This window comes from Odontesthes bonariensis, chromosome 5 (genome assembly GCF_027942865.1).
Source record: "Odontesthes bonariensis isolate fOdoBon6 chromosome 5, fOdoBon6.hap1, whole genome shotgun sequence".
In the NCBI taxonomy this organism is placed as follows: Eukaryota; Metazoa; Chordata; class Actinopteri; order Atheriniformes; family Atherinopsidae; genus Odontesthes; species Odontesthes bonariensis.
The window spans coordinates 6853264-6865436 of record NC_134510.1 but is presented as its reverse complement, the minus strand read 5'-3'; the positions used below and the strand labels follow the sequence as shown (position 1 = coordinate 6865436).

General features: G+C 40.1%; 1 protein-coding gene across 2 annotated transcripts; it reads right to left on the bottom strand.

Moving 5' to 3' along the window:
• Positions 1-5142: 5142 nt before the first annotated feature.
• LOC142379643 (polyadenylate-binding protein 1A) lies at positions 5143-11082 on the bottom strand. 2 transcript variants are annotated; one of them, XM_075464708.1, is made up of 15 exons: positions 10238-11082; positions 9775-9968; positions 9483-9598; positions 8872-9011; positions 8681-8775; positions 8402-8539; positions 7729-7824; positions 7307-7579; positions 7038-7128; positions 6798-6920; positions 6558-6700; positions 6082-6166; positions 5831-5961; positions 5625-5715; positions 5143-5516 (listed from the first exon to the last, which is right to left on the bottom strand). In XM_075464708.1, exons 1-14 carry the CDS (start codon positions 10428-10430, stop codon positions 5626-5628), a joined length of 1908 nt encoding a protein of 635 aa, XP_075320823.1. In that variant the 5' UTR covers positions 10431-11082; the 3' UTR covers positions 5143-5516; position 5625. The 2 variants fall into 2 exon arrangements, with proteins under 2 accessions (XP_075320823.1, XP_075320824.1); XM_075464709.1 differs by having other exon boundaries at positions 8881-9011.
• Between the last annotated feature and the right edge of the window lie 1091 nt (positions 11083-12173).

Genomic DNA, 12173 nt, shown 5'->3' with positions numbered 1-12173 from the left:
TAGGTCTATAATGAGCCAACACTTCTGAATCAAGAGTAGGTTTTTTAAGTAAAGGTTTAATTACAGCAACCTTAAAAGTCTGAGGTACATATCCTGTCAACAAAGACAGATTGATCAAATCCAATATGGAAGTGTCAATTAATGGGAAAACCTCCTTGAACAGTCTGGTTGGGATTGGGTCTAAAACACAAGTTGATGGTTTAGAAGAGACTATTGCTGTTGTTAGTTCAGAGAGATCAACTGGGCAGAAGCCGTCTAAATACAAATCAGGTTCTAAAGATACTTCTAAAGCTGCTGTACTTGATGATACATCACTGATAATAGTGGGAAGGACTCCATCAATCTTCTCTCTGATAGAAACAATTTTATTAATAAAGAAGCTCATGAAATCATCACTGCTGAGAGTTAAAGGAATAACTGGCTCAGCAGAGCTCGGACTCTTAGTCAGACTGGCTACAGTGCTGAAAAGAAACCTGGGATTATTCTTATTCTCTTCTATCAATGATGAATAATAAGCAGTTCTAGCTTTACGAAGGGCTTTCTTATACATTGTTAAACTATCTTTCCAGACTAACTGAGACTCTTCTAAATTAGAGGAACGCCACTGTCTCTCCAGCTTTCTTGCAGTCTGCTTTAAAGCACGCAGCTGTGAATTATACCAAGGAGCCAACCTCTTCTGACTGATTACCTTCCTTTTCAGAGGGGCAACATTGTCCAGTGCTGTACGCATTGAAACTATAGTGCTGTCAACAAGAGAGTCAAATGCTGCTGGAGTAAAGTTTATGTAGTCGTCCTCTGTCATATCTGCACATGGCAGTGAAGAAAAGGATGATGGAATTAATTCTTTAAATCTGGTTACAGCATCCTCTGATAGACACCTTCTATATGTAAATTTCTTCTCAGAAACTGTATAGTCAAGTAATGTAAACTCAAAGGTTATCAGAAAATGGTCAGATAAGACAGGGTTATGAGGGAACACTGTTAACTGTTCACTCTCAATGCCATAAGTCAGAACAAGATCAAGGGTGTGATTAAGGCAGTGAGTCGGTCCGTGAACACTCTGAGAAAATCCAATAGAGTCTAATATAGAATTAAAGTTCATATTCAGGCAGTCATTTTCAACATCTACATGAATATTAAAGTCACCCACTACAATGACTTTATCTGTACTCAGCACTAACTGGGATAAAAACTCTGAGAATTCAGACAGAAACTCAGAATAAGGGCCAGGTGGACGATACACAACAACAAACACAAGAGGTTTCTGGGATTTCCACTTTGCGTGGGAAAAACTGAGAATCAGATATTCAAAAGAGCTCAAACTAATCTTGGGTCTGGGACTGATGAGTAACCCTGATCTGAAAATAGCTGCCACTCCTCCTCCTCTGCCTGTGGTTCGAGGAACGTGAACATTTAAACAGTCAGAGGGAGTTGCTTCATTAATGCTAACATGATCCTCCTGCTGCAGCCAGGTTTCTGTAAGACAAAATATATCAATATGATGATCACAAATCAACTCATTCACTAACAGAGACTTCGAAAGGAGAGATCTGATATTCAGCAAACCACATTTAATAGTTTGATGTTTTTGTTCAGTTAAAGTTTTTGTTTTAATAATTTCTTTTTGCACAAGAGGATTTGCTCCTTTTGTGTTAATTGATTGGGTGGGTAGCAGTAGGTGGGAAGCTGCAGAGAAGTGTGTAAGACTACAACTCTGCATCCTGGTCTGAACCCTGGGTTGTCATGTTTTAGGGTGGCAAATAAATTCATCCATATTTCTAGAAATGAGAGCTGCTCCTTCCAAAGTGGGATGGATGCCGTCTCTCCTCATCAGACCAGGTTTTCTCCAGAAAGATTGCCAATTATCTATGTAGCCCACGTTGTTTGCTGGACACCATCTAGACAACCGACAAATAACAATGATAACTAATTACATTATTCAACCTTTATTAATGCTTAAAAATTTAATAACTAACGTTGAGTGGTAAACTTTAATTAACCGCTTACTAATACATTAATTAATGTGTTTTCTAATGCTAAGTAATACATAATGATTGATGATACATTATTAAACTGTTAATTAATGCTAAACTAACGTTAATTAAGGGACCCTTATTGTAGTGTTACCCAAGTGTTAGCCAATAACCTTATTTTGAGGAGTTAAGGCGAAATTTGGATTTTTGCTATAAAATGAATTCCAAGTTAAAACTCCTTTGTCCTTCATATTTATCCATGTCTAAGCAGGTTTCAACAGTAAACCTATTTAAATGACCTTGTATGAAACACAGCAATAACCTTATTTTGAGGAGTTACGGTGAAATTCCGATTTTTGCTATAAAATTAATCCTTTCTGTCAAACCAAGTTAAAACTCCTTTGTCCTTCACATTTATCCATGTCTAAACAGGTTTCAACAAGAGGGTTCCAGGTTCGATTCCTGGCTGGGGCCTTTCTGTGTGGAGTTTGCATGTTCTCCGTGTATGCGTGGGTTCTCTGGCTTCCTCCCACCTTCCAAATGCATGCATGTTAGGTTACTTGGTGTTTCTAAATTGTCCCTAAGAGTGAGTGAGTGTGTGTGTGTGGTCGTTCGTCTCTGTGTGGCCCTGTGATGGACTGGCGACCTGTACAGGGTGTACCCTACCTCCCGCCCAATGGTGGCTGGGATAGGCTCATGCCCCCAGCGACCCTACAATTGGATTAAGTGGGTATAGAAATTGGATGGATGGAAGTTTGACCTAACTGGAAAGGGTTAGGGTTAGTCACATTTTTGGTTGTACCTCTTGATTAGTGATGTTGCAGACTCTGGGGCATCCCAGAACATGTGTAAATAAATAAATACAGATGTCACATCACACTCAGATGTTGGAGGCTTCATAGTAAAAAGGCTGGTCATTTTATACACCTCAAGGAAAAATGCCATGGGGTGAATACTTTTGCAAGACACTGGTTTCTTCTTTAGTTTGTGACAAAAACATTTTGCATATGTATTAAATCAAAAATAGATCCAAAGGGTTTCTCTGTATGTGGAGGTGCAGATTGGGCCAACAAAATTGCAATTATGTTTATGCATTTAGCAGACGCTTTTATCCAAAGCGACTTACAAATGAGGATATAAAATTTCAGCTAACAATAAGCTACATAGAAGGAAACTACTAATCAGACTCTGTCAGAGGTGACATTGCAGAGAGAGTGCAGACAGAGAGAAGCACAGAAAGATAAAGTGCAGTAGAGGGAGTAGGGAACTACAGGGTAAGTGCTAGGACAGGAGTTGCTCTCTGATGAGCTGGGTCTTCAAGAGTTTCTTGAAGATAGACGAGGACTTGGTAGGTCATTCCACCATCATGGAACGACACATGAAAAAAGTCTGGATTGTCTTAAGCATGGTGTAGGTACCTCGAGACGACAATCCTGGGACGACCGCAGTGATCGAGTTGTGTGCGAGTATTCAAGCACTTCTGAATTTCACTGGTCACTTTATATTTTTAAATTCTTAGATTTTTAAAGTGTTTATAATTGTATGAACATTTGTATTGCTTTATTATGACTTGCTACTGGATGCTTGAATTTCCTTCGGGATCAATAAAGTATCTATCTATGGGAGCCGTTCCATTAAAGCTGCAGTCTGCAGGATTTGTTGTTGTCATACGTAAAGTCCTACTTTTTGGCATTTTAAGAGTTTACATGATCTATCAGAACGCTTGAAGTTGAAAACGGTGACCTCCGTAGTCGCAAAATGCAAGAAATGCTTATTTTTTAACCGAAAAATAAAAAGTTATTCAACTTCCTGTCCCGCCCCTTCAAAACACATGAGAACTCGTGCACGCCAGATGCGCCTACACGACTCCTCATTCATCAACTCACCTGTCATTTGCGATCATGGAAGACACAGTAAGTAGACTAGCCCGTAATGAAGTTCAATAGTCCAGATAAATAAGCGTGGGGACGAGCCTACCTTGTATCGCGCGTGCACAATCGGTGATTGACAGGCAGCAGAGCCCAGCTCGTAACCTGATTGGTTACCTTTTACCGGTCCGGTCTGCAATTTTGTAAACAAACCTGCTGGCTTTGGAGGGACCTAGAGAACTCTTTTTTTTTTTTTGTATTGGGGTATTTAATGTACTACTTTCAGAATCCCCGGACAGTTCCAGGCATTATGCTTGAAAAAGAGTTGTAGACTGCAGCTTTAAGAACTTTGTAGGCTAACATCAGTGGCTTGAATTTAATGCGGGCGGGCGGCTATGGGTAGCCAGTGGAGTTCAATGAACAGAGGGGTGACGTGTGCACTTTTCGGCTGATCGAAGACCATTACTCAAATGTCTTCTGCCTCCCCCTCTTGAAACATTCATGCTTTTTTTATTTAAATAAATCAAATCTGGTTAGAAGGGGCATACAGCACAAATCGCTTCCTAAAGTAAACATGGCTTGGATAAAGTCAAAGCTATTTCACAATGAAATGGACAGATTATTGGTCCAATCTGGATTTACTTCAGAGATAACTTAATAGTAGCCTTAAAACATGTTGTACATTACAATAAATCTTAAATCAGTTTTTTTTTTCTCCAGAGAACTCATGATCCAAAAACACTAAAACTGATCCCTTCCAGTGAAATTCCTAATTTCATGACCGAGCAGCATGAATCATTTATATGAAGTGTTGACGACTGGCCCACTAACCGCAACGGCGAGCAAATTAAACTTGTCATTTTCATTTAGCTCAAAATGATTTTCTTTTACATGTTCAAGTTAACCTTGAGAGCAATTTAAAAAAAAAAAAAAAAAAAGTCTACCCAAACACTGTTTCATAATGGCTATATCTATATATAGTCATCTTCATCTCTGGAGTAATAAATCAACTTCTGTACATTCTTCACACTTCTACTGCAAGAAAACAAATGTAGAGGTAGACATTTCATCTGCGCAACCACATGGTAGTGACAGATCAAGAGAAATATCTGCAGTGATCAACAGCGACACCTGGTGGAAGACAATTCCTTTACCTTCAAAAACACACAGCTCAGGAACACGCAGCCAGTGTGTCACATTAAGACCAAATAAATCTGGTGGCCTGTTAAAACATCTGTACAATTAAAGTGACATCAGTGCCTTGTGTATGACAGCTGATGAGTCATGAAGCAAAAAGCCTCTTTTTTTTTGAATGACAATTTATTACAGCCAGTAGTTTACGATACAAATCACCTTTCAAAATGCTCAGCTACCACCTTCCTGAACATGGCTGATATTCTGAGCACTGACACAGTAAAATGACATAAAACCAAGGAATGCATTCAAATGTATAATTTCACTTTTCTCTATTTTGCTATTTTTTTTTACAACAAATTTTTATTTATGATCAAGGTCTAGTCAAACCATCCCTAGACCTGGCAGAATCAATTGTTTTTTTTATTTTTTTTTAAGAAATAATTTATCATTTTGCGATGTTTTCAGAGTTTTAGGTTTTACAATGTTTAAGTTTTTTTTCTCTTTTTCCATCGGTGAAGCAGGTTTCAAAACGCTCAATCTGTAAGACATAAGAAAGAGGACATGAATGTTTGCGCCGCAGCAGCAGTTGGGATGTCCGTTGAATAATTGGTCTTCATCTGTGCCTTCAGCACTCCAACACACATACCTTAAACGCTGGGAACACCAGCAGGAGTGGTGGACTTCTGAGCGGCCTCTTTAGCCTGGTGGGCCTGAAGCACAGCAACAGCCTCATCCACCTACAACAACAAATTTTGTGAACCACTGCACGCGGAACATTTTGAATCAAAGAACAAACAACCACAAAAGACTAGGCTGTTTATTTGGAGGAATAATTATATTAAAGGAACTAACCTTGGAGCGCAGGGATTCAGGCGACTCCAGCATGTGAAGCAGCTCAGAGTTATCGATCTCCAGCAGCATACCGGTGATCTTGCCTGCCAGGCTAGGGTGCATGTTTTGGATCAAGGGGAACAAACGCTCACCTGAAGAGGGAAGAAAGCCCCAACATCTTCAAACAAAATTCAAACGAATCAACTCAATGTGTAAAGTAACTTCATCATCAGCTCAGTAGTGCTGGGACTTGTTTTTCCTAATGAACTCACCCAGCATCTGCTTCTGTTCCTGTGGGGGGGCTGCAGCCAGCATTGAGGCAGTGAGGGGCTCCTGGCCTTGGACATGGACTGCCGGCTAAAGAACAAACAAAGATTTCAAATCCCAGTGCAAGAAGTTAATAGCTGCAAAACAATTCTAATAATCTTTTGCAACAAATCAAGAATGAATATCTGGCTACCACTTGTATTGGTAATATTATTCCAATTCAACAATTACATGCATTTGTCTTAGTTATCATCACTAAAAAAAAAAAAAAAAAAAAAAAAAAAGTGTGGTTTTGAGAGCAACATGTTCTGAGAGCAACATGTTCCATCTTCAATGAAAAGCATAATGCTAATTTCCTCACTTTTCTCCCACTGGGTTACAGATAAACGCAGCAGGTAAAGCTAAATTTGGACTGCAACTACGTCCACAAAGTTCTTAGCAAAATAGAATGGTATGTTTTTTTTGTGCCTGGTATTCTTACTTGCTGCATGGTGACCTGTGGCTGGGAGGCCATGTGTTGCTGAGGATTGCGCACACCCGGAGCATATTTGTACTGAGGCATGGCACGCACCGGGGCTGCAGCGGCTGAAGCGCTGGCTGGGCGCTGGCCAAGTGCCTGCGTGGCTGAAGTGAGAACAATGGAGAGGGCAGATGATCAAAACTGAATCAACAACTTTAAAAGAAGGAACAAACAATGATTCTTGTACTCTGAAAGACGTACGCATACGCTGGGAAGTCATCATGCGTGGGACCTGGGTGTTGGTGGTAGCGGTAGCACGGATGGTGTTGAAGGTCTGGGGCCTTGGTGCCGATGGCCGCATAGCATTGGGCATGTTTTGGAAGTCTGAAGGAAAAGGAAAAACAAAAATCCGCCCCCACCGTGTTGACAGATATTTAAGCTGAATGGACCGATTCGGTTTCTAACGATAAAACTGAACGTAATACAAAAGAAACCACTTACGCTGAGGACGCACACCCTGCGTGGCCCAACGAGGGCTGGGCCGGAGCTGGGCCAACTGGTTGGCGGAGTAATACGCAGCACGGTTCTGGGCCTGAAAAGATGGAGACAGATTCATTCTTAAATTACTTCAACAGAAGAAACTTAAACCAGTCGTTTCAAATTAAAGGTGGAGTAAAACAGAGCAATAAACTAAAGCATTCTGATTCTAAACGGTAAGTAGATAAAAGCGATATTAAAATGTCAAAATGTACGCCAGAGCTGAGGCTTACCTGGGGTATGGCCGCCATGAAGTAGCCTGAAGGTGGAGCAGGCTGATAGGGGTTGAGAACAGGGTTGGGCACAGCACGGACAGTGGCCATTCTCTGCATGTACTGGTTGGTTAGATGGGCCTGTCGCTCTTCCTTCCGCTGAGCCAGGGCCACATAAAGTGGCTTTGTGGCCACAATACGCCCATTCATCTCTGTGACGGCTTTAGTGGCCTCCTCTGGCGAAGAGAAGCAAACAAAGCCAAAGCCTTTACTGCGGCCACCCTCCATCATTACCTATGAGAGGAAAAAAAAAAAAAAAAAAAAAAAAAAAAAAAGAGTAGGCAATTATTTACTGACTTGTTAAAACATTACAGTTGAAAATGTTTTGGCGGTGATAAAATTGGTCATTTGAACCTTTACAAGTCCAGTACGCAAGCTTTTACCTTTGCACTTGTTATGGTTCCAAATGGAGAAAATTCTTTGCGCAGACGCTCATCATCCAGGCCATCATCCAAGTTTTTAACGTACAGATTGACACCCTAATACAACAAAGAGCCAATATGAGTGTTACGTCTAAGGGAAGAATGAAGTAACCTTGAGAATAATCCTATCAACTGAGATCATACTGAGCAGTCTCACAACACCAGTTATCAACTCTAAGTCAATTTGGATTGACTTGAGCTCAGGTTATAAGCATGTTCAAGTTTCTGCATTAATGTACAAATGAAATGCCTTTTCCATATCACTGATCAATCATTAAAGCTCAAATAGATCCAACTTTAAACAACTGCTGGTGCATTCTTACAGACAATGTATTGTTAAGAAATTTTTTTAAATAAATCCTGTAACATGGGTGGCATTAGAAAATGTGTCTTACATTCAAAAATATTTAAACTGACAGAAAGCCATAAAATGGTGCAGGAGCGAGAGAGCAATTTTCTTCAGAAAATAAGTGACCACTCCCAGTTACCCTGCTAGGTTTCAGACCCTGCTTCATTGTAACAATCGCAAATATTTCTAAAACTTCATATTAGTAAAACTGTGACAGCTATATCCAAAATTCACCTTACACATTACTGTGCAATCTAACTGAAGCACAATATGGATCCAACAAACCTGATATCTGGTCATGCGATCCTGTTTCATCTGCTCAAATTTACGCTTGAGCTCATTCTGGCGCTCCCCTTTCTTCTGTGCTCGGCCCACATACACTTGCCGACCATTCAGTTCTTTACCATTCATGTCATCTACAGCCTACGAGGAAAGCAGAATAAGTCTGACGAAACAAGTTCAACAGCAGTGCTTTATACAGTAGAGAGATCGATTCGATGAAGGAAAAAAAAAAAAAAAAAAAAAATCCAAGTAGTACCAAAGAGACATGAAACCAATGCTAACCTTTTGTGCGTCTTCGTGCCTCTCAAAGCTGACAAAGCCAAATCCCTTTGATTTGCCACCCTCATCGGTCATAACCCGGATACTGAGTGCCGGCCCTGTGAAGTAAAGAGGCTGATTATTTAACGCGCCAAAATCACACAGGTTACAAGTTCACCTGTGCATATGTCGTCTCTAAAATCTTGTCACCTTACCATACTTGCCAAACATCTCCTTCAGCTTCTCATCATCCATGTCCTCCCCGAAATTCTTAATGTAAACGTTAGTAAATTCTCTGGCACGTGCCCCAAGCTCAGCCTCCCGCTCTTTGCGGGATTTAAAGCGCCCAACAAATCTGTAATGGAAACATGAAAGCTATCAGAAACAAGTACAATTCTTTAATATGAGTTAAAAAAAAATAAAAATAAAAATTGTATTTAATAAGTGACCAGCCTTTCCGCATGAGCAATGCAAGCTTGAGCCATTTACAAATAAAATTTTAAATACAAGAGATTCAACTGCAAACACTTAATATTGCCATTTATATTTCTTTAACGTGTATATGTTTCAGATTGTAGCAATTCCAATCAGTTTTCAATAGACTGTGTTCAAAGTCTTCCTTTAAGCTGAGAGATGGCCTGTGCCTAATCATCTCTTTAACATGTTTGCAATTCTTTAAGCAGTATGAAAACTGTATGTTGGCTTCGGATTGGTGGAAGCGCTTAACAAGATGCAGTTACACACAAAATCAAACGTTAAGAATAACAACGCTGGTGTTAATCAAATATTGATTCATACATACAAGTGTGACAGTAGCTCCACTTACACTTTTCTGTCATTGAGCAACATGCCATTCATTTTCTCAATGGCGCGCTCAGCGGCCTCGTGGGTCTCAAAGTGCACAAAGCCATAACCCTTTGAGCCATTTTCATCACAAACAACCTTGGAAAGGACAGATTTTCAGGAATCAAAATTATTCACAAACACCATGCTTTTCTAAGCACGTCACAATCAACCGTATTCAACCTGGTGCATTCTTTAGTCATGCAAAGTAGTGAACTATAAGTAACAGTCAAACTCGAAATACAGGCAGAGTGAATATATGCTTATCGATATACCTTGCAGGAGAGAATGTTTCCAAATGCAGAGAAGGTGTCATACAGGGCCTTGTTATCAATAGACTTGTCCAAGTTCTTGATAAAGATGTTTCCCACTCCACTCTTTCTCAAAGAGGGGTCACGCTGAGACCACATGATGCGAAGAGGTCTGCCCTTGATCACATCAAAGTTCATGGTGTCCAAGGCTCGCTCAGCTGAAAACAGTATTGACAGATTAAATTTGTACCTTGGAATCACTTCAGTACCCATCTACAGATAAATAATTGTCATGACATGTTTGAAGATATACGACTAAGGTGCGTGTTAAATACTGTGGTCCAAAGACACCAACATTAACACCAGTGCCTTCTAAAGTTGATATGCTATTACATGGCATGAAAGGCACATGTTCAAAATGGAGTCAAATGAAGTCAATTCCCCACCATTACTTGTCCTTGTTAGATTGTATTAGGGTAAAACCTACCATCAGCAGGTTGCTGGAAGTTAACGTAGGCATAGCCAAGAGAACGGCGGGTAATCATGTCTCTGCACACCCTGATGGAGAGGATGGGTCCAGCCGGGCTGAATTTCTCGTAGAGCATGGCCTCAGTAACGTCTGGGTGCAAATCCCCTACATAGAGGGAGGCCATTGGATAGCTAGGCGCGCTTGGATTCATGTCGGCCGGCGCGTGTTCAGTTAATGTGACAAATAACGAATTATACTGGCTAGTTTTGCTCCCTTCTCAATGACTGTCTCACACACTTAATCAAAATAAAGAGGTGCCTTCACTCGAGCTCTTTGGTAGTTTACAAAGAGCACAAACACATGTACTTTAATCGTTAGCAACGTGGGCTACTTAGCTTGATTAGCAAAATGTCGGAACGTGGCCTACCCGGTATGGCTCAGAGTTCAAAATTTGCAATTTCAGCTCCTTCGGTTATCTAGAGAGCTCAGCTGTCGGTAAACTAAGAAACAAACTGTCTAACTTATTATAACACGAGGAAAATTCCCTTAATAAGGTAAATAATTAACAACAATATATCTAACCCTAATTGTCCACGCTTTCAACAATGACGCTAGTTGCTTAGCTGGTAACGTTCGTCTCGTTCCGTCTTTCGTTCTTAATCGAAGGCAGCGTCTTATTCGCTTTGCTTGGGTTGGCAAATCAAATCCTGCTTCACCGATTTTTGTTTTTCTTATAAAAATATGTCTGCGTTGCTTTCTAGCTTTTGGTTTGTTTCATAATAATAAAATGTGTGCCGAGACTAGCTCCGGAGCACACCCTACGCAGACGGATTACCGGAACGAAAGGAGGAACTGCAGTGGCTGTTTCCAGATCCCAGTCGAAACCACGGCGCGGTCACCTAAAGCAAGGTTGACGTCACATATCTCGCGATATTTTATAATTAATTTTTTACCACTTTTTGGCTTCTCTCTCTAAAGGCTTTTTTAATCGTAAAACGGTAACAGCTCAAGACACTTGTTGAATAGAATAAGGTGCATTTTAATATGTATAAAAATCAAGTTGTGTTTTCAACACATACAAGTTTGCTTTGACTGGACTCTGCATAGCAAATTCATACCCGGATAAAACCAATCATAAAAAGAAAATGCTTTTCCACATTTTATATTGATTTACCTTTTTTTTATATATATATATATATATATATAAATTAGACAATCATTGCCGTTTTAACTGAGTTACTTAAAACACTACTAAATTGTCCCAGTAGTTTTTATATTTACGTGGACGAGCACAGAACTCCTGCAGGGGACGTGCATTTTTCAGCAGACAATTCTGCTTCTAAGCATATTAGAAGAATTCGGTATGAAACATGTAGGGGGCTCTAAAGAGCAACTAATAATTTACAGCTCTTGTGCATAGTTCTGATCTTAAAACACTGGTTCTGAAAATAGGCCAGAGCGTTACTTTCTCACACAGCTTACTGTGCTCTTATGTGATCTCAAAAAGGAGGTGAGAGCAATTTCCTGTCACTGTAGTTCTGTGGGAAGTCACATCTTTCCTCTTTGATATCTGCCCTTCCCACATGTACTCTCGTGGCAGTTTCGAAGTCATACCCAGAAGTTCAGACGGATTTCAAACATCACTTAGAAATGAGTTTGTAAGAAAACATCTTTGAATCCCATGATTAAAAAATGAAGGGATTTTTATTTCTAAATCATGTAGTATTTCTAACCTTTGAAATTGTCCCCTTATGTTCCTGTATAAATTCCCAGATACATGTTAGTCTGCATATTGTACTGCTTTAGCACAAATATCGTTGACAGCAACACTTTCTAGCGGGAAATTTGACCATTTTCATGACACGTTTAGATGTCATAGCAGGAGGTGAACAGGTGATTCCACTAATGGGAGCTTCTGCTGCTCCAATTTCACTGATTACCGTCTTGTCTTCAT